The 27,026-nt window shown below is 39.4% G+C and overlaps 1 protein-coding gene across 9 annotated transcripts in view; it reads left to right on the top strand.

The window, feature by feature from the left end:
- CCDC85A (coiled-coil domain containing 85A) overlaps window positions 1–27,026 on the top strand; it is a 179,814-nt gene that overhangs the window by 104,481 nt on the left and 48,307 nt on the right. The window contains exon 3 of one of the 9 annotated variants that reach the window (XM_044772482.2): window positions 24,164–24,234. The exons of 7 other annotated variants lie outside the window; for them this stretch is intronic. In XM_044772482.2, the coding sequence (XP_044628417.2) occupies window positions 24,164–24,198 (35 nt within the window). In that variant the 3' untranslated portion in view covers window positions 24,199–24,234. Of the gene's footprint in view, window positions 1–4,546; window positions 4,656–24,163; window positions 24,235–27,026 lie in introns of those variants that run through there. One more of the 9 variants, XM_070512077.1, reaches the window with a different exon arrangement.

The following is a 27,026-nucleotide window of genomic DNA, read 5'->3' as shown; positions in this document are numbered from 1 at the left end:
ATTAGTCTTTTCTAATGTTCTTGCCTGGGCGCATCTGTACTGTAATAGAGAATTAAAATTCATCATCTCTGCTTGGGATCCCGAGGCTGTACTCTATTCTGGAGCCCAGATGTCTTTTGTTTCCTAGCTTTGCCACTGGAAGCAAATTTCCTGACAAGTTGGCTGGTGGTTGGATGAGCAGCATGAGAAAGAAAATACTAGGAATGGAGGATGATCAATTACAGTCTGACTCAGGAGATTCCAGTGGCTGTGTAGGTTAGAAAGGACAAGGGCCGGGGAACACTTGTGCTGAATCAAGAAACTGGGGTAGGGTGAGGAACAGGTCATTATAAGCAAGCAGACAGACTGCATTAGATCCCTGAAGTAATGTTGGCTGTGATTCCCTGCCATTGTCCTCAGGATATGAGCTGATGCTTCCCTGCCCCATCCCCACTGCATTTTACAGCTGTATTTATACGTTTCACTTGGGGCTAGAGAGTGAGCTTTTACTAACTAAAGACCTGCAGTGATTTATTTCAAGTAAGAGTACAAAGAGGACATGTTTCTTAGAGGGCCCAGGTGTGGTGACTCAAACGACATAATAAGGACGAGAAGAGTTAACCTGACCAGGCTGGGAAGAACTGGAAGAGGTGAGCAGCTGGACAAGAGACTTGACCTTTGATGTGTTCAGTAGACTCCTGTTCTAGGGAAGAAAGGAGTATAGTGTCTGGAGAGAATGGTGGCAGATAAGAGAGGCACCCAAGTGATGTAAATGTGTATCCTAGTGGTGGCCTGAGGAAAGCCAGCATTCAGAAACAGATAGGACATAGATCCAGGCAGACCAGGCCCCTTCAAGGTGACTGGGATTCACAGAAAGGGCTCCGTGGCTCCCAGACCTAGAGGAACTGGCTTGTAGGACAAGTTATCAAGACACAGTATCAGATATTAGGGGAATGAGATGGGACACAGTTCTCCAGTGGGAAGAGATAGGTAGATTTTGGCTTTAGTATCAAGATCCTAAGACCCTTCAGAGTAAATACCATGTATTATACAAAGTAGGTTCTAAATAAATGCTTGTTGAATAGGCAAATGAACATGGAGAAAACTGTTTCTTGTTGCTGAAAATAGACTCAGGTGTAGTCCAGGGGTAAGTGTAATTTAATGCTGATTTGTTAGTCAGCTGACTTAGACATTCCCAGCAGTCCCCTCACCCATCTCTCCCTCCCATAAGGGCAGCTTTAGTCACCTGGCAGCAAGGCTGAGCCTGCTTGAGGGGAAGGGAGCTTACTAGAGTCTGATCAAGTGATCCTAGTTGGGTGGAAGAGAAATACAGAGGAGGAAAACATGGGTTACTCTAGCACACCGCTGCCTGATTTCTAAGGATGAACTCCTTTCAGTTTATAAACTCAATGAACTTAATACTCTTCCTTTTTTGCAGAGAATTTAAGGAACCTCTCTAAAGTACAACATAACCTGGTGTGATAAAAACAGATGACAGTATTAGGCCTACCAGTAAGTGTGGATGTGCTGGCCCACTCTTGTCATCTCCCATCTGGGGATGGTGTTTTTTCTGAGTATGATTGCATTTGTGATGTTTGCCCTGGAAGGTCAGTGAATCTCGCTTTACAAGTCTATTTTGAGACACATTTAATCGCATTAATTTTTCTTACAAACACACACTGCAAAGTTTAGTCTAAAGTACCATCTGAGTAATCTGGATTTTGAAACCTTGGTTTTATTTTATTAGAAGCAATGAATGGAAAGAGTGATATTCAGCCGCCTCTTTTTTTAAATCTGTCCAAACTGCAAATAAAATTTTTACACCAGAAATTTTGTAAAAGAAATCAGCCTCTAGACTTTGGATGCTGCTTTTACTGAACTAATTACAAGGTCTACCCTAAAATGTTTTCCCCCTCAATATAGTATTTGTGTCATACAAAGTATTTGAGGCAAACCAAATTACTCAGTGGTTACCAAATGTGGCCTCTGTGTGTGTGCTTGTGTGTTGGATGTGGGTGTGTGTGTGGGGGCATGGACGGGGTGTGTGCATGGGGATGGGGGTGGTGTGTGCACACGTGTGTGTGCAGCATTCCGTCATAGGATGGCTTTGTGGCAGGCCTCTTTCTCTGAGTATCACCTTTCTACCACCTGAGACAGAATCACCCTGGGTGCTGGTTAAAATATAGTTTCTTCGGCCACACCTTTCCCATCAGAATTTCTTGGGGAATCTGGGACCCTCGATTTTAAAGAAGCACACCCCCGCTACCCATGATTCTGATACATGGGGGATATCAGGCAGAATAATGATTTTGGGGCAATATGTGATTACCACCAAATGAAGAGGAAGTAAGAAAGGGAAAGGTCATTGGACCTGATGTTCGGGTGTTGAGAAGAACTTTGTAGATGATGTGGAATCTGAATTTTTCTTGGTGCTAAGGCAGGCGATAGGCATTTTATGCATAAAGAATGGCTTAAACAAAAAGTGGAGTTTAAAAGAAAGTAAATATATCTGCTTCAACAGATGAAAGGCTTTGTTTCACCTGGGGCAGTGGAAGAAGACATTTGGATGGATGAGATGAGGCAAGATATAATGAGGGGCTTCTGAGAGAAACTGACTGATGTCGAGCTTGGGGGGCAGGAGCAAGACTGGGTTGTAAAACCACTGAGAGAACCATGGCATACTTTGGCCCACATAAGTTTCCTTCCTGTAGCTCACCTGTCAGAAAATGAAATAGGCATGGCCTCCAGAATTTTGAACCAGAAAAACTATGTGATTACGGGAGGAAAACTATGGGGGAGAAATATATTTGGTTTTGTACTATTTTCTTATTACAAAGAGATCCCGACAGAGATTAGTGTGCCCAGATACTGTTTTTCCAATACAAAGACATCTTTGTTTCCACTGTTCCTGAGGTGAACCTAATCTTAGACTAATATTGTAATTTCAACATAAAGCTCATTTTTACAGCTATCAAGTCAGATTCACTGTGTGCATGTGCATTGTGTTTATCAGTGTGTGTTAGGTTAGCTCTTCTAACAAGCCTTCCTTTCATCCTCTTCTCTACAGCCAGCCTAGTGTAAGAATTGAGAACAGGGTCTTAGGAAATTGCAGTTCCTTCTTTTTTCCTCTAGTTTGTTGCTCATAATAACCCTGTGAGACAGATGAAATAGACAAACTGTGTTAGGGGATTTAAGCTGAGAACCTGAGTGAGGGAGAAGTTAGGCCCTGTGTGCAGTGTCAGGCAGAGCTGAGTGAGGGAGTTCGAGAAAGGCCAGGCCTCCATGGAATGGACCTGCCAATTTCTTTTCTGGAACTCCCGGGAAATTCTGACTTTGGCACAAGTGTAATGGCAATAATGGTGGTTGGCTTTCTAGTTAGAGATTTCTCACAAAATTCGGAAACTTAGAACATTCTTTAGAATTCGGAAACTTAGAACATTCTTTAGATTTTTGTCATAGACTTAGATCCATCCTTAATAATAAGAAAAAAATATTGAACAGTTACACTGTTTTTCTATACACTTTATATTTATTGATTTATTTAATCCTTATATTAACCCTATGAAGTAAGAACTATTTCTATCCTAATTTTGGAGATAAAGAAACAGATGCACGGAATTGATAAGTAACTTGCTTAAGATTGCTCAGGGGGCAAAGAAGGCCAAGAAAAAGTTTGTTTGGGGGATATCTAGGCTGGAATAAAATGTTGCTAAAGTGAGCGTTTAATGGGCCTTCGTTCCTCGCTGTGACTCTGAAGTGTGCTGTCTTTTGAGACGCTGATTATAGTATCTAATTCATGGGATATGCTGATGATTGCAAAGTGGATGATATTTAGTAGGTTTAGAGATTTCTGATTAACTTCTGTTAATTGCAGTGTCACAGAAATATTTCATTTTTTATTTACTAACTTCCACGTACAAGGCAATTGGGGCATATATAGGATTGTAAATCATGGGTCCCAAAAAACTTACCATAACATCTTAATGTGTATGTTGTGGGGCTGAAAATAAAGAGTGAGGTTTAAACTCTCCAGCGGATAATTTCTTTCCCATTTAAAGTAAAATTGCAAACATTTGGAAGTGATATTACTATTCAGTATTTTATTAGTAGACTTGACTTTCTTCATTTTTATTTTGACATGTCTTAGTTCTTCTTTTGTTTTCCTCTGGACTTAGCTCAAACCAGTTAAAATAAATATTTTGTTGATTTGTTTTCTCAAAGGATCAATGGGCTAAATTTTATTGATGCCTTCTCCTGTGTGCTCTATAGTGCAGTAGAAAAGTATTGTGATACAAAAGAAGTTTGAAGTGTAGCACCAACTGTCAAGGAATGTAAAGTATAGATGGGAATGCAGGTGTCTTGTATCCATCATCTTCCTTCTTCGCTCCTCATGTGGACTCTGTCTTCATTTCCATCAGTTCTCTGAATATTTTTTAAATTTACTCTTTCTCTCCAGCAGGTACTTATAGAGCTATACTGTCCTCTTAACTACTTACTAGTTTTGTAACTTGTTACATCCCTGTCCTCCTATAATACAAATCTGACCTGGTCTTCTGTTTCTTTTCAGTGACTTTGCGTTGCCCTGGCCAGAGGACATGTAAAGGCGGGCAGAGGTTCTTCATCACCTGGCCTGTGCCCAACTTCCTGGCATTGCTTTTGCTCCTTTGTGTGTGAAGGTCAGCAAAGACTGTCACAAAGTAGGAAAGAACTTTATTTGAACCCTGAACCTGGCAGAATAAGTAGGCTTGCTTGAAGGACGCCAAGCAGGAAAGGCATTCTAAGGCTGGTAATTGCTGTGAGCAACAGACTTAGAGAATGAGGAGTCTGTCTTTATGAGAGCTGAATCACTATTTTGCCTCTCTGAGTGGTTGCTGTGTTTATAGTGCAGATGAGAAACTACCAACCACTTTTTTTTTTTAAGGGAAGAAAATTATGATACCCATAAACGTTTTGAATTGTCTTTGGTGAATGCAAGGAGTAATTCTTTGATAAGTATAAAGTATGGTTTAGACTCTTAGTTTCTGGCATCTTAATAGACAAGCAATATGTTGGTGGATGTGGGCATCTCCTAATGAAGGTTGCTTAGGAGCTAACAGTCAGCAAGGGCATCTTTGGAAACTGACACTAAGAGTTGAGGAAGTTTATCATATCAAGTAAAGCCAGGAGGAGCTGTGAAAGAGATAAAGACTGGAACAAAAAGAGGAAAGAGTGGATGTTGGATCCCTGTCTTAGTGATTTTCATCAAATGAGAGCAGTCACATAAGTTATTTCAATTAGGTAGCAATTGTGATTGTGCCTTACGTTGCTATGAGCTGAGCTGTTCTAAGTGCATTCTCATTAGGAAATATGTGTTATCTGAAATCCCATCCCATTTCATCACCAGTGCCACTGACAATAGGGTTCACCTTTGATTCTGTAGTTTTAATTGAATATAGCACTTATTATTTGAGCTTTCTGGACTTAAGGAGAATTCACAGACCTGAGATTTCAAACACAATGTTTTTGAAACACTCATGCTAACACTGAACAGTGGCACTGAAGATGGGTCCTGAGCAGAATTTTAAATCTTAGAAATATGATATGCATGCAGATTTGACTTTTGTGCAGTGGCATCGATAATTTCCTCTAGGACTGGTGCATTTATACGAGAGTTCACCAGGCCAAGTAGACTTAATTAGGAGGTGAAATAACACTCGGTGATTTTTATTTGCATCTGTGCTCGTGGCAGAATAGGAAATTCAAATTATGGGAAGAACTGTTGGGCCACCCACATTAATATTGTGATAAGTGAAACTCAGAAATCTTGAAATAGCAAATGTACAAAAAAAAAAAAATTTAATCACCTGATGCTCACTCTAAATTTTATCCATGGGGGAATCTGGGAGGTAAACATTTCCCAAATGTTTTAAAGAGAATATCTGACTTCAGTAAACTTCTTTTCAAAATATTTATTTTTAGAGGCCTGCCCAGTGGCATAGTTGTTAAGTTCACACACTCAGGTGGCCCAGGGTTCTCAGGTTGGGGTCCTGGGTGTGGACCTAGCATTGCTCTGTCAAGCCAAGCTGTGCTGGCATCCCACATTAAAAAAAAAAAAAAAAAAAAAAGAGGAAGATTGGCACAGATGTTAGCTCAGGGCCAATCTTCCTCACACACACAAATTATTTTTAAATGTTTAAGAAATTTTTTAAAATATTTAATAATCCACAGATTATCTTTAGGATTATTAGTAAAATAATAAAGACTAATAATGGTTGTCATAAATATATTTAAGACAATGCTATTGACACATTGCCACTTTAAGGAAGGGAGGTGAATGCATATGTTTATCATGACTAACATTTAATGAACATTTACAATTTAGCAGATACTATTTTAAGTGTTTCACAGGTATTAACTTAGTTGATCTTCTAACAAGCCTATGAAGTAGGTACTATTATCATCTCTATTTTACTGAGGCACAGAGAGGTCAAGTAACCTGCCCTCGGTCACACAGCTGGTAAGGAACAGAGTTGAGATTTGAACTTGGGCAGTCTCTAGTTCTTGTGCTATTAAACATTATACTTCTCTGTGTTTGCAGTTGGGAGAGCAGTCTTTATAGTATACAACCTCTGCTACCAGGTTTATTCAAAAGACAAGGGCACAGCTAGTAGGTAACAACTTCAAAAGATTCTGTAATTTGTGCATCTGCCTCAAAGACGGCAAAAGTAGGCTTGCTAAAGTGTTTAAACAAGGAGACCATTAACTGAGGTGGCTCTAATGCTTGGCAGCCTGCTAAGCAAACCAAAACCTAAGCCAGAGTCAATACACTTGAATCCAAGAAAGTGAAACTTAGGAACAACCAATCACAAACAGCCAGCTAGGCTTTCCCAAATAAGGCAGAGGCTTAGGTATAACCAATCGAATGATTGCTTTGCCTTGTTTCGCTTTGCTTCCAGTCTTCTCTATAAAAACCATTCCCCTGGCTCCTGTCGGGGGAGCACTCCTAACCACTTCTAGCTTGGCGCTGCCAGTTGAATCAATGTTTGCTCAAACTCTTAAATTTTAATGTGCCTCAGTTTACCTTTTAACAGACTTCAACAATGATTTAAGTTTGATTACCTGCAGAAGTGAGCAAAGTGTATCTCAACATTCACTGATTAAAGTCATGGTCTTGATTTTAATTGATTGTCTGGCTTATATGCTTAAAATTCAATATTGATATTTACAAGTAAGCACATTGGCTTTGATTAATTGCTGAATTTAATTCAGCGTGGAGTACTTCTGATCCTGTAATCAGCATTGCTGATTTAGTAATCAAGTACTCTTGTTTCCCAGATAATGACATTAGATACTAAAAATGACAATTTGAAGATTGACACATTTCGTTTTAATTGAACGACAAACTTGTTCCAAGAAGAGTTTCCCTCTTGTCTCATGCTCTTTTCCTTCTTTCAGTTCCTTCACAAAAATTTTATCAAATGCTTGCCAGGTGCCAGAGCTGTGCTAGAGGATACGGCTACAAGGATGAACAGGAACAGGAAGGTCGTGTCCTCTCCCCCTGTGCTGTAAGCTCTGTGAGACTTACAGAGCAAGAGGAGCTTACGGCTTCCTAAACAAAACATTTTAGAGAAATACTCCAATTTTAATTAATTATGTAACCACTTACACAACCACACATCCAGTTTAATTAAGTCAGAGAAATTGTGGGTGTGTAAGTTTAAGCCACTGAAAAGTATAAATTAGAAATGCTTTCTTTACTGTGTTTATTGCATGTAGTAACCCCACGTCATGGCCTGTCTTGGACAGCTAGGGCCGTTCTAACTGAAATATAAAAGACTGGGTGGCCTAACAACAGAACTTTATTTCTCACATTTCTGGAGACTGGACGTCTAAGATCAGAGCACCAGCATGATTGAGTTCTGATGAAGGCCCACTGCCAAGTTGCTGTATCTTTACATGGGAGAGAGAAAGAGAGGGAGAGAGAAAGAGAGAGAGAGAGAGAGCATCTCTCTTGTGTTTTTTCTTTAAGGGCACTAATCCCATTTATGAGGGTTCCACCCTCATGACCTCTCAAAGGCCCCACCTCCACGTACCATCACACTGAGGATTAGGGCTTTACCGTAGGGTCTGCGGGAACACAGACGTTCAGTCCATAGCATGGCCCACCTGTTTCTAGCTGGACATCTGCCAGGTATACTGAAATTTCAAGTAGGCATGTTTGCCACTGGTGAGGCCATAATATTTACTGAACACCACTGTGTGCCAGGCCCAGGCTGAGTGCTGAGTTACAGCAGTGAGCAAGGTGCAGCACCTGTCCTTCTGGACAGGACGATCTAGTAGGATATTGCTAGACTCACTAAGATTATTGTCCAGAGTGGTTACATTTTTCCTTTCCCAGCTGTTCTTACGTTAGGAAGGCATTATACCTAGTTCAGGTTGATTGAAAATTCAGAATGAGTGGTTTTGCATGTGGCGATTCAAAGTTTATGACTCTTAATAATTTAGATCTTTAAACTGGTGATAAGATTAAACACTTAAAAATTTCTAGAATTGCAGCTTAAACCAAAGAAATCTAGGGGGTTATCTTTATAAATTCATGTGCTTTGAATAGATGAAATTGGAGTCTTTGTAAATAAACAGTTTATTATAAATATTTTTGAACTCTTTCTTCATTAAGTATGCAAAACATACTTAAGTATGCAAAGCAAGAAAAATGGTAGATAACGAAGTTTACCATGATGAAATGTATTTATTCCATAATGCAGAAATTATCATCTGTATTTAAAAAAAACAAACTGGGTTCAAGTCCAACACAGTCAGATCATCTTTTCACTGGAGCCAAGCTCCATGCAGGCCTCTCTCATTCACAGGAGTGAACCCTAGTACCTAACCCAATGATAAGAAGTAGCATAGAAATTTAATGAACTAATATTTGTTGAATAAGTGGCCCCTTTTTAAAAGAGACTTTGAGTTTGCTCTTCTTTATTGATATATGCATGTAAAAGTAATAATAGCATATCACTGATTGAATGGTTATTTTGTTCCAGTTATTTATTTCTTATCCTTCTAGCAATTCTACAAAATATTGTTATCCTCATTTTACAGGTAAGAAAACTGAGGCTCAGGGAGCTGAAAGACTGCCCAAACTAGTGTCCCCAGTGATTGGCAGCATCAGGATTAGAATGAATGTCTCTATGGCTTTACAGCCCACACCTTGTCCAGTGATGGCTTAGGTTGAAAGAGCAGAATGCACACACAGCCAAAGGGCATTGCATCATTGGCCTGCAATGAAGCAAAGCTGACAGAATAGCCTGTGATGGTTGTTACTTAATTCTACTCCTTCCAGTGACAGGATCTTCCTGCCTGCTTCCGGCATTGCTGCAGAAGATGTAATACCCATGACTAAAGCAAACCTGATAGAAAATGATTTGACATATAGAAATGTTGATTTACACAGACAAAAAGTCTTGTCCGAACGCATCTATTATATATAGGCAGGTGGATATGATTCATGTATAGGACTGACTTTTCGAGTGCTTTGAGCAGTGGCTATTGACTGTTAGGGTAAGCTTGGCTGTGAGTAACAATGCAGGAAAGAAAGTTGGTTCTTAACAGCCATGATGACATAATTGTCAATAGCAAACACTTAAGTGTCTTTACGAAGTACATTTTACATGAGTCACTCCCATTCTGAAGTTCATTCAATCCAAGATCATCCTGTTTGTACTCTCATTGAATAGACATTTGAGGAGGATCTCTGGTGACCTGGTGGTTTGACAGCAGCCCAAAGTATCTTGGGCAAATCTTGACATTTCATTGAACTAGTCATGGGAAGCCAGTGTAGTTCACCATTTTCAGACATTGTTTCAAGTAAGACATTTTTTTTTCTTTTTAAAGACTTTAGTTTTTGGAGAAGTTTTAGATTTACAACAAAATTGAGTGGAAGGTACAGAGTTTTCCAAATATCCCCAGCCCCCACATATGCATAGCCTCCCCCATTATCAACATCCCTCACCAGAGTGGCGCATTGGTTACAACTGATGAACCTACATTGACACATCGTAATCACCCAAAGTCCATAGTTTACTTAGGGTTCATTCTTGGTGTTGTACAATCTCTTGGTTTGGAGAAAAGTATAATGATAGATATCCATCATTAACATATCATAGAGGTTATTTTCACTGCCCTAAAAATCCTCTGTGCTCTGCCTATTCGTTTCCCACTCCACCCCTGGCAACCACTGATCTTTTTACTGTCTCCATCATTTTGCCTTTTCTGGAATGTCATATAGTTGGAGTTGTATAATATGTAGCCTTTTCAGATTGGCTTCTTTCGCTTAGTAGTATGCATTTAAGATTCCTCCATGTCTTTTTATGGTTTAATAGCTCATTTCTTTTTAGCACTGAGTAATATTTTATTGTCTGGATGTGCCACAGTTTATCCATTCAACTACTGAGGGACATCTCGGCTGCTTCCACAAGAGAGGTGTTTAATTGATGTTCATCCTAATGTTGCTGTTCTGAAGCCCACTCTTTGAGCTGTCTATACCTCTGTAGAAAGAACTACCCACTGTGTCCCCTGCCCAAATTATTTTGGACAAAATGGAGGACAGTCGGAGGAACTGTCATCAATAGATTTATCCAAGGGTTCTGGATTCAGCCAGTGTTGTTTGAGGGAGTGGGTTTTATTTCGGGCACTATGGAACTGTGAGATCTACTTGAGATGAGAGTTAGAAAGATTGAGCTTTCTTTTTGACTTAGAAAGACCTAGATTAAAATCCTGGCTGTGCTTCCCTTCTAGTTGTGTGAACGTTGGTGGGGAGTGAAAGGAGACTTAATTTCTCTGAGCTTCAGTTTCCCTCAACTGGAAAATTGAACCTAATAATACCTACCATAGATGTTTTCTTTAAGGTTCTATCTCTACTGATGCTACCCTTCACTGAAAGCAAAAAGGGGGCTTCAACCTGACTGGCATTTATTTATGAACAGGAAGAAAGAGAACTCGTATTCATTGGATGTCTGCTGAGCCCCGCCCTTTGGCAGGTCTATGGCACGTACTGTCTCATTTAATCTGTTACACCATGCTCTCTACACTCCAGCTTCTTTGGCTTTGGGGTCACACAGACTTAAGGTGGAATCCTAGCCTTGCAGCTTACAGTCTACTGCAGGGAGAGAGAGAGAAGGATGTACCTTTGGGAAGAGTGAAGGAAGTCTTCTTTAGAAACCAGAACTCCCTTTTGGTGGTAGAAAGGAAAGATGGGTTCCCAGCTTCTAAAGTTCTAAACTCTCAACTGGACCTTGAGATGGTTTCCTATAGAAATAATGAAAATATTAATATGATAATTCTGTTTTGAGAATTAATAATTTATTTTGGTCAGATGGGAATTTAGGCATCCCTCTGGAAAAAAAGATAATATATGAACTTATGTAATGAAACTTTTTCATAAGAACATAACTAAAGAGTAAAATTCTAAATTTTATTTCTTGTTCAAAGACTGTTCAGAAGAAAGAAAAGTGGTTTATGACATGAGTCCTTGTAATGGTTAAAATTAATTTTTTTCTTGACGTCAGACCCAGCTTCTAAACCTGATAGGCAGCTAAGCGGATCATAGCAGTTTTGTAAACATGTTTTATGAGCTTCAGCTTGCGACACATTAAGTGACACTGCCAGCTTAATTATCATAAAAGCTTCATAGACCCTAGTTGGCATTACAGGCTTGATTTCTAAAATGTTTTATGGTATAGTGATAGCTTAGGTAATGCCACAATGTAAAATATTGCTTAGAAAGTAATGGCGATGCTGATATGAGAGGTAACAAGATTGTGTGTGTAACATTTGGTTAACGATAAAAGGGATTTTTAAAATAAACTTTGGGGCAGTTTGGTGGTCTGAGTCTACTTGTTAATGGTTCGTCTTTTGACCACCACATTTAGAAAACAGATTTAGCAAGGATTTGAACAAATACAGAAGCTATCCTTTATTCCATTGTGAAAGGTTGTCGTTGACTTTGACTCTCCTGCTAGCAGAGGGCCCGAAAGGTTGTTAGCTGAACAACTGAATGCTCCCGAGAAGGCGCTGGGGTGTTGGCAGTGGAATTTCTGTCTGGCTTCATGACTGCGTGGTTGGCAGAATGTCATCTCCATGCCTAGAATTTATGGTTGCTTCTTAAGTTGTTATAATGTGCACTTTGCCTAATAGAGAAAAAGATTATTTTTCTTTCTCCTTCAGTTCTTGGCCCTTTATCCATTAGCATAAGGCCCTGGAGAAGTCACACTACTCAGACCCAACAACTTTTTCCTCAGTTTGTCCTATACGACCTAAGAAAACCCAGAGGCCTAAAGAAACTACATACTCCAGGTCCCATCTGATTTGGACAGGATTGGAGTCATTTGCTGTCTCTGTTTGCAGCCACTGCTTAACCTGCCCTTAAAATCTTGGGGTAGACAGGGACATGCCCTGGGTGAAATGTCATAAGCATGTTCACTGATGGAAGTGATTGTTGAGTATATGTTTGCTTGTTTTGATGAAAGGGAGAAGTCCAAATATAGGAAGCAGCTTCTGACTGACTGAAGACTAGTTTAGGATGCTGAGTTGGTTGGCACCTATTCTTGCTGAAATTGAGCTTTCTGTTACTCAGTCCTGTCAACTGCAGTTACCAAAAGCGACAAGAAATCCCAGTGTTCACCTAGGATGCAACAGGAATCTCAGAATAATTCTTTTTAGACTATATAGATTTCCCCTATTTAAACTTATAACAAGCCTCTTGCAAAGTTGGGCCACCATGATGATTATATGTTAAGAACCAAATCCATCCAACCAAGACCGATCAAGCAAACAACAAAAAAAATTGGTCTATTTCAGCTTTATTGGAGTATCTGAATACAGTTTTATTTGGTTTTATGTTCTCTGGACTTAGTATTACTCTGATTATTAGCAAAAAATTTTGTTTTAAAAATAAGAATGCCCATTTAAGAATGTGCCCCAAAGATGGGAAAAGAAAAATGGGATTCCTGTTGTTAGAACTGTTTTCCTCACTTCTGTGTAAGGTCTACAACACTCTGTACCATTGAGAAAAAGAAGTAGCCAGGAATTCTTCCAGGAAGCAAAATGCAAGCAAGGTTGTATGGACAACCGCACGTGCTTTTCAGGAAGAGAGGGTTAGTTCCACCTGATTTCCCACTTCAGGTTTACAGGTCTGAATAGACAGGAAACATGAAGATTGCGGAATCCCTATTCCTCCCACAGCTCGAGTCATTTGTCTCTCTTGAATTCAGACACTCAAAGAACTCTTGATCCTTGCAATGCTGGTGACTTTTAATTTAGGTAGAAAATGTAAAATATGACCTTTTCCACCCAAATTTCCCATAACTTCTGTGACAGTGTTCTTAGACATTCCCACGGATGTATTCTCCTTACAAGCTGGTGTTTTGACTTATGACATAGGAGGAGAAGAATAAATTTGATTTATATTTTGTTCCAGTTTTAATTCTTAGGAATTCTTGATTCTCTCTGGTGATGAGGCGGAAGGAGGGGGAGAGAGAGAGAATACAAACTTTTATGTTTGGAAATCTGTAGTCAATCATTCCATTTGGGGCAGCCTTCCTCTTCGGTTGCTTCCTATTTCCCTCCTCCCCTCATTCACAGTGCATAATTCACACCATTTCTTAGGTCTCAGTGTCTTACTCCATTTGATGGTTTCCATCAATGCTTAAACAGGATTTTGGCTTTTGCTGGCCTTTAACAGTTCTGGTGAGAGTTTTTTTGAGACTCCTCTGATGGCTCAAGCTAATGATCTCTTAATCATTGTTGTGGTCGTTGTGGATGTTCTTAATGACTTTGCAATAAAGTGAAGGTAACTAAAATTTAATGAGAATCTAGCTGTTAGGAACCTTACTAAGAGCTTTTATGTGAGTTTCAATTTCCCTTTACAATAATTCCAAAAGTGTAGCAATAGAATTTCCCTTTGCAGATGTAAAATGAGCTCTGAAGGCTGTGTAACTTGCTCAAGGTTTCACAGCTGATGCACGGTGGAGCAGGGGTTCAAGCATCCATAGTGCTCTGAGACCTCGCCTCTCAGGGGGTCGTCCACGGCCTAGGACAAGAGTGCCAGCCCAGCCCAGACCCACTGAACCAAAAGCTAAGGTTTAACCAACTCCATAGGTGATTTGAATGTCCGTTAATGTTTGAGAAGCACTGAGAAGTTGAGATAAACTTGAGACTGCATAGATCAAGAAGGTGAGAGACGCTTGCTTCTTGGTGGCACTGTTTGAATGTGATGTTGGACATCTACTTTTCTGCTTTAACTGAAGCAGGAGATCATAGAAAATGACAAGAAGTGTTGCATTAATAGTGACGTACAGACTAATTTTTGAGGTGTAGAAATGCTATTATCACTATCATTATCAATATTAAACATCTACCAAGCACCTTTTTTTTAAGGGTAACTCTTAAAAAATAATGAAATGATTTAGAATGTCTCGTTTGTTACAAGAGACATTTATCAGGAGAATATGGGAGCCTAAATCAGAATTTCTTAGACTATGGGTGAACACTGGGAGATAGTGCTAAAAGGCAAGAAAATCATTGTTAATTAAATGTTTAATGTTTATTATAGTTACCACAGTAGTTTGGGTTTGAATTTATAATATTTTGTGATGTAGGTATAATTTATGATTCTTTAGGGCCCTTTGTGTAATCAATGAGTACCATGCATGATGACCGTATTATAGGGTTTGAAGAATATCTTTAGTACTTACATGATTATAAAGATTTATGATTATTTTGTCCTTGCTTTTATGACGTTGTAGATCATATTTGTGACAGCTGTAATGCCAAATCCTTGGTTAGAAACAAACACCCAATTACAGTATAGTCTCAATGGGAAAACATGAGTTGCTTTCTGAACATCCACTTTATAAAGTGATTTTTAAGGATTTTAACTTGGCGAAAAAGGAAATATCTGTACAGCACTTTTAGCGTTCATTTATTTGATATTTATTGAGCGCCTACTGTGTGCTAGTTACGTCTCTAATTTTGAAAATCTGACAAAATTCACAAATTTTGAAACTGATTTTATATAATATTTCTGGAGTTTTATATAAAAAGGATAGACTTGTTAGTCTAGGTTCTGACCCTGAAATACAGAAGCATAATAACTAAATTTGTAGAGCTCTTTATGATTCCAAAATGAGGCATATACCCCATCTTATTGAATCCTCACGTGGGTTAGGTCTTACCATGCCCATTTTATGGAAGGATGGATGAGTCAGATGATCTTATCGCCCTTTGCACACTGAACACCTTTTATTATGTCCCCAGATGAGGAATTGTCATATTATTGTTCTGAAACTTCATGGCTGTTATTGTTTGTACAATCCAGTTGGCAACTAATCATAATCCTTTTTGTGATAACTCTTCTATTTTTATCTTAACAGTCACTTAAATCATATTTATCTTTTTATACATTTCAGTTTTATTTTCCCAACTAGCCTGTGCAAGTCTCATGTGTGCTATATTTCTTGTATTCCTTAGATTCCCTGGCACATCATAAGCCCTCCATAAATTTAGCTGAATCTGAAGCGGGAGTAAGGAGGACTGACATCCTGATTTGCATCCTGCACTCATTTGTTTCATTTCCTAGGCAGTGTTTCTTCTCGAGGCCAGTCATGGCTGGGACTGCTGCCTCTCCTTTCCAGGCTCCCGCTTTAAGCCATGTGGTTGCCCAGCAGACCATGGTGCAACAAAGAGGGTTTGGAGCCTAATATACTCAGTTTTGCCAAATGTTCACTGCTCTGATAAATCATCTATTGGCTAAACTAACTTTGGGGAATTATCTCTGGACTTTAATTCTATTTGTTGGCCCCATCTGGTTGCCATGGATACTTCCTGTGACAGAAGGTTGTCCTACAGGCACTGGTACACGATGTTGCCTGTGGCAACAAATAGCTCAGTGGGCGGCACAGGAATAGGGATGGGATGTGAGAACCAGGTATTCACAGGGAGGGCAGGGACTTTGTTTGGACCTAGCAGAGACTATGGATGGTATTCTAGTCGGGTAGTCAGGGCTGGGCCTGTGGAGGGAGTGTGTGATGTCAGGAGATGGTGTTGCTGCAGGCAGTAATTAGCACTGGAAGAGGTCTATTAAGGGGAGCAGGTGTGTTTTCGCTGGTGATCAGCCATGTTGTGATGGGGATTCAAGGGGCAGGTAATCTACAGGGATCTAGTTGAGATTGGCAGTTGAGATTGGATCTGGTATTAAGTAGACTAGATTAGGGACGGGAGTCAAGGCCAGTCTTAAATAAGCTTAGGCGCTTAGCCTAAGGGTGGGAAAAGGCCGAACTTCAGGATCATGACGAAAGAAGGTGGGACTAAGGCAGAGCTGCCTAACAGAATGACACCTGTGTTCAGAGCTGGAGTTAGAAGCTGTGTGGTGCTATAGTAGAAAGAGTACTGACCTGGAGTAGGAAAATTCTGAGTTCTAGTCCCTGCTCTTCCACATGGTAACCCAGCTATCTCAAGGAATTATTTTGCTTCTCTAGGCCTCAGTTTCCTCATCTGTAAAATGTAGAGGATGGGTTGATGTGCATTTTCCAACTAGTGCTGTCCTTTGCAAAAACCATTCTGTGTTAAAATAGTTTTGGACATGTTGCATACCATATCTTCCCCCAACATCGCCAAGATTTACAACGTTCATTATTTTCTTAAAGTAGCCAGTGATGACCTGTGATTGATTTTATTTAGCCTAGTGGTTCTCAAACTGATGGACCATGGAAGGTCTTTTCCATAGAGCAGCTGTTGACTTGGTGTGGCAATCTAAAGTTTGGAAGCACACAATTTAAGAAAGACTGGGCTCAGTGATTTCTCAGATGTCTGCCATTTGAGCCTACCCTCAAGTACGCTCCTATTCATTTATGAGGCTGTTAAATGGCCTGTCCAGTTGAGTAGCAACATGTGGTCTCTTCCCTTCAACTTTCACCTGGTATTTTCTTCTCTTTTTCCTCTTGAAGGTTATAGAGGAGACCCAGTTGCTACTTGGGATTTCCTGTCCCCCAGCACTGGAGCACTGGTCCCTGATTCCCAGATCACATCATAGAGGAAGGGGTGTGGAGAGTGCCTGTAATTGTTCCTCCTTCCCCTCCCAGAACCTTGATGTTGGGTGTGAAGTCAGTCTCCCCAGATCTGCTTCTCTTCCTCCCAGCCCCTTTTACTTCATGTGGTGCAGACTTCTGGAAAACTAACCCCCACATGGGGTATTACTTCTGGGAATAATATCACTGGGAAAGTGTTTTCCTCTTTCCAAACAACTGATTTACAAGTAAACTTTTGGAATTCTGCCCATCTACCCCACCTCCCATGGGGTTGACTGAGGTAATTCCTTAAATGCAATCTGTTTAAATGTTTTGTAATCAAGAGTAGGAAAAAATACTAATTGTTTTGTCAGGCTGCGTTTTGCATAAATAACTTAAGAACAGCTTGACTTTTTTCCCCCAGTAGTGTTTTGGCAAGGGGGAAATTTCATAAAATAAACTTGGTGGAAGTAAATGTGACTATTTTTTGGTGATTTAATTTAGTTATGGTAATGACTTTAAGATTGAAAATATCTGCTCAAATAGCAAGTATTTATGCAGTTTATACCACATGTCTAACATTGTGCCAGACACTGTAGGGTATCAACCAAGCTCCTGCCCTCAGGGAATGTATGCAACTAGGGAGGTAAAACCACCATATGGATACATTGGAATGGAATCCGGTGTTAAACTACATAGTATTTCATTGAGTTAAGAGAAAGTGTGGTATGAATTCAGAGATGAGAGTGACCATTATGGGCTAACTTACTCAACAGAGGCTCTGCTGAGATGGAAGGGCGTGAAGACCAGCTATTGAAGGATAGGTGGGATTTGTGGATTTTGCAAAGAAAAAGAACAATGTTTAGATGGGCAAAAGCATAAGCAAATCAAATCTCCTCAAATAAAATACTTTAGAAACCCTGCCGTGTGGTAGGCAGCACACTTTGTATCCCGGCATGATAACTAGAACTCCCTCTTTGAGGTGGCCAGTGGTTGTGTAGGACCTGCGAGAATTTCAGTACAGACACATGGTTGACTGCTCATGAATGTTTGTTGAATAATCTACTTCTGTTTCAGACAGTTATTCACAAAATGGCAAAATGTCACTTTTCTATGTAAACAGACGTCATTGATGTTCAGTAAATTGGAACTATTAATGATAGTTGTCAAAGGATTTTAAAATGTCTTTTTTGTGTCTTATCCATGGCTAGAAAAACATTCCTAAACCAGAGTTATAATTTTTCTTCTATTTTGTGTTCAAGTGGGCTTTCTATTTATAGGGCACATTTTAGCTTCGTATATTGGAGAATTAACTCAGGTATCTCGTGTTATAAAAGATGCACATAGTGAATGGAGGATGGTAAAGTGGAAGATTTTTCTTTTCCTATTATTAAAAGCCTCTATTTCCCATAGCTAAGCCAATTCAGCAAAGACTTGGAGGTACCAATTATTTAAGATTTTCCTTTCAAGCAGAAAACTTTAATTAAAATATATAGTTGCTATGGTTTCCAAGTCATCCATTTGAGCAATTTATCTATAAAGATATTTTCACAAAATAAATTGCACGTTAATTGGAGGTTTACCTTCTCCATGAAGGAACACACCTACACCAGTATGTAGCAGTCCGAAAAGTCTAAACTGGCATTGCTGGATGCACTGTTTTCCCTAAATGAAACATTATGCCATTTTTCATAAATATTAATGTTTGAACTAAGGTTGTCTATCTTGACTTGCAAAACTAAGTGGGAAATTAAATACTTAGCCGGGCAACCCAGTTCATCTGTCCCTAGACTCTTGTCTTTCCTCATTAACAGGAAATTTTACCTGAAATACTGGAGTTATGTTCATAATTGGAAATGAGTTTTTCAGAAGGGACTTGAAAAGGGTGTTTGTTTCAAAGCCCCCTGCAGTGTAGTTTGATGCTCTTGAAACAGTCTTTGGAGTTTAAACTTCTTAAAATCTCCGTCTCAATTTAGAAAAAGGAATTAAAATAATTTTTTAAATTCCAAGCTTTTCGTAGATCTGCTTGCCTATTTCTGTGTAATCTCCAGTTCCCACTTTATCCACACCATCTCCATCCTTAAGTCCTGCAGTCCTTTTGATGTGAAGTTGAGGGATTATCCATGACTACTTTACTCTTTCTTTGACTAACCAGGTCACCATGAAGTTTCTAAAATTGCATCCATCATCTTTACTCTTGTAATGAAGGCTGATGACTGCTATGCATGTCATCTAGTGAAACGCCTTCCTCTGGCAGTTTTGATAGTCAGTCCAAAGTGCTAGAGCCAATATAACCTGCCTTATCTTTGCCTATCGACACATCACTTTCTGCAGAGATTTATGTAATTTTAGAGCTGGAAGGGATCACATGACCTTAATCACCAGCCTGGTTTGAGGCAGATATAGACTTGATGCTTAACACTCTTCCACTCTTCTTTCTGTTTGGACTCTGTATTTAAAAAAATATTTTGCTCATCTCTACAATAGGGCCTTTGCTTGTGCTGCCTTTTCTGTCCAGAATGTTCAACCTCTAATCATGGCTAGCCCTCATTCCTTCAGCATTTATCAGTTTAAATGCCCATTCCTCAAAGAGGCCTTCCATGACCATCCAATTGTTCCTTCATCCCCTTTCACAAATTTGAGAAGATTTTGTTTTCTTGTTTCTTACCTTTATCTAATTTTTGGTCTCCCAATATCTAGAATCCTAATATCTGCAACATTCACATATTTGTTGAATAAATAAATATACTGTTTATACGTGACCTTTGTTTTGGCTTAAACTCAGTGTTTATTAACGGCCAGAATGTGACTAATCAGTTTACTAAGACTAGTCAAACAAATTTTGGTCACATTTAGTCATTTAGTCAATGCTGCTCCAGAACAAGGTATTTACTTTCCTTTGAGTCTTCTTATCCATTTGTATTCATCTGGTTTTCACTCCCATTTCACAGATTCCTTCTGCTGATATTCAGTGCTCGATGCGGTAGTCAGGGTACATTCACGAAGGCTGGTGTTACTTGACAAATATGTATGGATGCCTGAGCCAGAGCAGCCCATGAAGGTCTAGGACAGGAAGCTAGACCGAAGACCATGTGGATTGCAGTGGGGAGAAGATTACACAAATGTTGAGCATAGTCCTCTCTGCCGTCATAGCCCTGGAGGAGGAGGGCAGAGCAAAGCAAGCAATCTGCTCCACTAGAGAGAGCCAAAGATGTGGTGGTGGTAGTGGTGATGGTGGTGGTGGTATCAAAACCATATTTAGCATTAGAAGGGAGGCAGGTAATAATAAAAGCTAGGGCTAGTGCCTGGCACTCTCCTAGGTACCTTACCCGTAATAACTCACTTCTCCATTTATGAGATAGGTACTGTTATTAATCCATTTTACAGATGGGGAAACTGAGACACAGGAGTTTAATAACTTGCTCAAGGCCACAGAGTAGAGAGCAGAGCCAGGATACAAACCCAGGCAATCTGACTCCAGCATCTATGCTCTTAACCACTAGTCTATACCAGGTCCCAGATGAATGTCTTCAGGGGGTTGATTCTTACAGTAGCAAAAAGAGAAACATTGCACAGACAGAGCAGTGTCAGATAAAAGTCTGGAAGATTTCTAGTTAAAGTTAGTAGAAGCAAATAAAGAGGAAGATGCCTAGTCCTGGAAGTCAGGCACAGGGAGTCTCAGTAATCTCCAAGCCTGAGCTTTGTTCCTAAGGTGCCTCCTTTGAAGATTTAGCGCCTGCCTTCCTACCTGGCCTTTGGTTTCCTTAAAGGTAGAGTTCTCCGTTCCCCAACCTGACTGGATTTGTGGTTTGAGTCTGGGTCCAGATCCTGAGCTAGAATCTAGACTCTCAGAGCAGATTAAAAGCATCCACAGTGTGTAGCTTCTCAAGAGTACAGTAGGTTGGGATGAGTCAGGCCGAGTCTTCTGGCCCTAGACCATAATCCTTTGTCCAAGAAAGAATATCCTGAGTTTGGATCCTGACATGCTCCATTTTACTATAAAAGCAATGTATGAAACTATATAATGCAGTAGCATAAATTAAGAGATTTTTTAGAGGGTACAAACCTTTTATTAAGAGTAACTTTCAAGAGGCCAAACAGATTTTTAAAAGAATACATTAACTCTTGGTAAGCGTTGTTTTGAAATAAATATTGCATGCATTTTCTGGGTGCTGATGAAAGTGGAATAAAATATATGTAAAAGAGCGTGGAATAAATTAAGAAACAATGGGGACAGCTGATACTATTATGATGCTGAAATCATGCAGAAGACCCAAGCACCAGAGACTAGGACCCTGTGAAATGTCCTGGAAATTGGCTACGGAATTCATTGGACCTCACACACAAAGTGGGCAGTGAGCATAGACCCCAGGTGCTGAGAGACTGAAAAGCAAGACAGAACTTAGCTTCTGAAAGTGTAAAAATGGAGGCTGAACCCAACTACTGTGAAGGAGACTGAGAGCTCTGGGGAGATTCTGTGTTGAAGTTAACTTTGGAGCTACTGTACCATCTGCTCGCTTTTTAGATCAGAGTGAGCAGAAGATAGTAACAGGCAGTTCCTGACTCTGTGGTTTTGAGAAAGTTCCATTTGATACTCCCTTCCTGGAGTAGAACCTCTGTGCTGATATGGAGGACTTGGCTAAGCTTCTAAACATTTTTTCCCTGTCTACATATGTATCAAATATGCAGTGATGGTGGTGATCACAAAGCAAGTATTTTTCTAGGCATCTATTAAAAAATATGTTGATTTAATCTTATTTACACAGAACTGAGTACTATCTTCAGAATTATTATGCACAGTCCTTCTAAGTAATTCATTTTTCCCCATATATATTAGGAGCTAAATTCTTAGCTTGATAGCAGTCATAGGATAGTCTGTGTCTCTTGATGAGAGATTGACTTCTCAGTCACCCCTGCATAGATGGCAGTAGGAAAATAAATTTCAAGTGAGCTACTATTTAGACTGAGAAGATTAATCTATCTATAGATCAGTTTGTTAAAATGGTCATTATGAAGAGATATATACATTTGTAAGTGTAAGAGGTGTCCATCATTTTCCGCGGATTTGAATTTATGTGGGCCGTGGGCCTGTGGTTTTATCCTACCTTAATGTTCCTGGGTACTTCTTAAGGACAGATGGCAAATTAAAAACAATTGATCTTGTCCCGTTCCTGGGTCTAATGTGCTGATTTAAGAAGCCTTTTCTCAGTAAATCTACTAAGCCAGTAGCTCTAGACAGAAGCTCTGGTTGGATTGTTGGTGCTAACGGCAGACAGCTGAGCTGTCCACAGAGGGCAGAAGGATGTGTTTATAAGCAATTCTCTTGGCAGATGCTCCTCTTTCCTGCATTGTTTTAAATTCTTGTGCAAATTTGTTTATTCTCAGGAAGAGAATAGACTTGTAATTCCCTTTACACAATGATGGTGCCCGCATAGCTGTGTACTCCCAGAGGAGCTGGGATAGAATGACGTTAATTATTAATTGAAGAAACACACAGGCAGGAGATACGCTTTGACCAGCATCCTTCCACCCAGCAGGCCCTGAGGTATCTTGTTAGAATGGAATTTTCCCAAGTGTGTAAAAACATTATTTAATTATTAGTATTATTTTTTAATTAGAATGCCTCACTCAAGCCATTTGGGAGCAGGTATACAGTATTTTTTTTTGTCTTAATGTGCTCTAAAGGGGAATGTTTTTATTGTGACCTTATTTGCACTTCTACTTTATTCACAACTATGTTTCTTCCTTAAAGTCAACTGCTTGCATTTTCTTTCAGCTCTCATAGACTTGAACTTCGTAGAGACATTTTTAACTCTTAAAATACTCAAAGGTCATTATTTTCATGTTGAAGAGGTATCCATCTTAGTTAAAGAGCTATTTGGGATTTGGTATTGGTGCCAGACTTTGGGTTATAAAGATGAATAAAATACAGTCTTTTCCCTAAGGATCATGGAGTTCAGAGTCTATTTCAGGATTTCACAGTCTATTTTATTCCTTCTTTTACTTGTTGATTTATAAATTTCTTTATTTGTAATTTAAAGTTTTCCCTAAACAATTATAATGACTATGCACTGACAAGAGGTAACTCAAGTGAAAACTTAAAGATTCTCAGTTCCATCTGCTTTGAAAGTTAAGCACTCTTATATTTGAGGAGGGTGAATAAAAATCATTGCTTTAAGAATGCCATTTTATTATATAGCACATAACATTTCTAGGGTAATATTTATCAATCTCAAACTTATGTAAGCAGAACAGAATTTAATAGATTCATTGTATGGCCAAAATGAATTTAAAACATTCTTTCAATTGTGTGTGTAATTTCAGGCTGTATGGAGCCTGGGAAACCGTTATTTGAAGATTACATTTATTTTAGATATAGAAGTTTATTGTACCTACCCTACTTTCTCATGTGTCATAAGTATTGATGCATATTTTTGGAGTCTATAGGATTTTGTGGATGAAAATGATTACTTTAAAAATAGAGTATTGAGGTATTTGATTTGGAGGAATACCAACTTCTGTCCAAATGCATGTGATTATTTCTGTTATGTGATATACATCAAATTCTGTTTCGTTATCACCAGGAAGAATGTTAACAGCAGTGATAGCAGAGTGAACATTTTATTGGGTTCCCCAGCTGTCCAGAGGAGAATCCAGGAGAGGTTCAGGAAAGCAGCTTCTTTGAAAACTAAAATTAGACGTTTAAAAGCCAGAAGAAACTGCCCTTTGTCTTTGTCCATCATTTTCTTCTAAGCCTATAGATTTCTGATACTTGGGTTGTAAGAAGTTTGTGAAACTTTCCAAAGATTGCATTGTGAATGGCATCTGTGTTTATTAAGCCCACTAATGAATTAGCAGATCCAGGCACTTAGCTTTGGAGGTTTGGTTGTTGACTGAAATAAAGTCTTCACTTTGGCTGACTTTTCTTTACCTGGAGGCACCAATGAATGAACTGAAGAGATGATGCACTTATTTGCATCTTAGTAAAAATACAGTTATCACTCTTTCAACAAATGCATCAGTTGACTGGTGTGGTACTTCAAGTATAATGATGAGGAAGAGAATTTAAATCAGACTCTTGCTGCTGATCAAATTCTTTGATAATTGCTTAATCTCGTCTTCGCTCTGTGTCTCCACAGGGTCTGTGTTCTCCAGCAGTGAGGAGTGTTCTTAATGTTGCCGATGATGGGCTTTGCTGGGGCAGGCCTCAGGTTGAGTTCCAGAATTGCGCTCTACTAATCCTGTGCCTTTGAGGAGTTACTCAACATCTCTAAGCCTTCGGTCTTTCATCTCTAAGATGGGAACAATAATACCTGCTTCTTAGTTTTGCAGTGAAGATTAAATGTATTAATGCATGTGAAAAATGCCCATGCCTTTTAAGCGAAGTGCTTGATAGATGATAAATCATGTTAAAGTTATTAGCTGTTATTTGTATCATCTGATGTATTTGATTGACCAAATTGATTAGTCTATTGTTGCCTAGTAACTGATCAGTGAAGACCAAATGGTCAAATCCTTGTGAATCTAGACGAGCCCAAATGAATTTCAAGGTCAGCAGGAATTTTCCTGGGCAGAACTCACTCTCCCTGCTGTACTGTTGTAAAGTGTCTCTAAAACCAAAGGGCATGAAAAATAGGGTGAACATGTTCAGGTTGCCATCTGTTGGCTTTATTTAAGAGGACTTTTGAGATTTATTTCCTATTATAATTTTATTAATGGCAGAAAACAAACCCTAATATCTTAAGTTTAGTTAGGATACCACTGTCAAATAAAATGCTTAGATTAATTTATAGTTTTTTCAGTCTCTGGTTTTGCAATCATTCAGTATTTCATTCTCAACAATGATAAACTAATATTCCTTTATACTGAGATTAAGGTTTTTTTTTTTCTTATTGTGATAACTTTCTTTAGTGAAAGGAGTTTTTAAGTATACAGAATTTAAGAGAAAAATCTGTAAGAAGATATTCGTAAAGAATAGTATTTTTAACTGTAAACAAGCCTCAGAGAAATGTATTTAACTGCCGTAATCAGAACTGGTGTGCAGCTGTCACATGGGTGTGCCTGACTCCCTTTCTCAGAACATTACAACACTGTCCTAAGTTCTCTGCTTCCTCAAGGCCTTGTGCATGATAGATATTCTGTAAATGTTTGTTTAATGAATGATTGAAAGAATAACAACATAAAACACGTACACTGTTAGAAATTCTGTCTTAGCCGCTTGTAGCGGTTAAACCACTAATAAGGATTACTGTAAAATTCATGATAATTGTAACCCAGGAACTGTGGGTCTTAAAGAGTCTTAAAGATCCTCTACTTCAATATTCTTGTTTGACAAGAGAAAACTAAAACCCATAGAGCCAGCACTCTGAGTCATGTGCTCTACTTCACTCCTTCCAGAATGACTGTAGGAGAGCAAGAGGTCCCAAATGAAGAAGAATGAGAGTGGCATGCTAAAAGGAAGCAGCAGGAGAGAAACCAGAAAATAGGAGGATTGAATTTAGGAATGAAACAGAGGTGAGAGTGAGGAAGGATAGAGAAATCGCATCAAAATTTCCCCAAGTGGAAGAAACGCAAGACCTGTGCCAGGTCTACCAGGGAGGCTGGGTGCTGGGGAGGAGGGTGTTGTGTGGGTGTCTGTCATGTGGTGCTTCCTCCTCCACCAGGCTGCTGTGTTCAGACCCTATTCCAACCCCCATGCCTCCTTTCAACAACAGCTCTCTTCTATTGACTTTCATGTTTAAACCGAAACCCCTGATTTTTTTCTGAGCTCCAGACTCATATTTGTAACTGCCTGCTCTATATCTCACCCTAGATGTCCAGTCTAAAATGAACAAAACAGAATTCTCGATTTCAAACCCCAGTCTTGCTGCTTCTCCAAGCCATCTCACAATTACCACCACCATCCTCTAGTTGCTCGTGCCAAAAATGTGGCTGTTATCTTTGATTCCTGTTTTGTAATACCTCACATCTACTCCATACATGTGTTTTGTTGGCTCTTCCTCCAGGAGGCATATTGAATGTGGCCACTTCTCTCTGCAGCACTGCAGTGGCTCATTTACAAGCCACAGCCATCTGTCAGCCCACCTCCTGCAGAGGCTCCCTCAATGATCACCTGACCTTCACTCTTGGTCCATTTTTCTCTGCCTTCTACAGAGCAGCTAGGATGATTATTTTAAAGTGTAAGTCAGATGGTGTCGCTATAATGTACCAGTCCTCCCTTCCCCAATGGCTCCCCACTCCAAACAGTACAAAAGTCCAAGCTCCTTACACTGGTTCACTGATACCGTGGGTCTCACCCCCTGCGTATGCTCCAACTTGATAGTCTCCCGTCTCTCCTCACTTTCTTCACCTCCCTTTGGCCGCTGCAGCCTTCTTTCCATTCTTTGAGTGCCACAGGCTCATTCCCACCTTGGGGACTTTCAAATTCTATTCTTGCTATTTCAAAAGCTCATTCCCAGATCTTTACATTCAAGTTTCAACTTAGATGCTCCAGATCTTCTCTGATCATCTAGGTCTAAGCTGAAGTGATGGAGGGCATATAGGGGAGCAGTGCACTTATTTGTGTGTCTGTGTATGTGTCTGTCTGTATGTCTTCCCTACTAGAATGTCCCTTGAGCAGAGGAGCCCTTTTTGTTTGTTTTCAGTGAAATGTTTGTAGCACATGAAAGAATGTCTAATACATAGTAAATGCTCAATAAGTGTATGTTAACTGACTATGATTACAAAGTGTTTGATAAATATACCAAAATAGCCAACATACCAAAAAAGTTCCAAAGTCTGTGGTCTTTCCAATTTCATTTATCTACACTAACTAAATTCATTCATTATCTAACTAGATTCATCCATTATCTATCTGTATCACTTTGTGTGTGGATAAATAATGCTAAAACATCGTGAAAACTTTGCTTTTCTTATTTAAGGGAACTATTTTTTAGTTGTTACATTGAGTTGGTTTTGCCCAATATTGTTTCATCGCCAGTGCAGCTAATGTATATTGGCTAA

The sequence above is a fragment of the Equus asinus genome, chromosome 6, assembly GCF_041296235.1.
Source record: "Equus asinus isolate D_3611 breed Donkey chromosome 6, EquAss-T2T_v2, whole genome shotgun sequence".
Lineage (NCBI taxonomy): Eukaryota > Metazoa > Chordata > Mammalia > Perissodactyla > Equidae > Equus > Equus asinus.
Note: the sequence above shows the minus strand (reverse complement) of the source record. Positions and strands in the feature narration are given on the sequence as shown.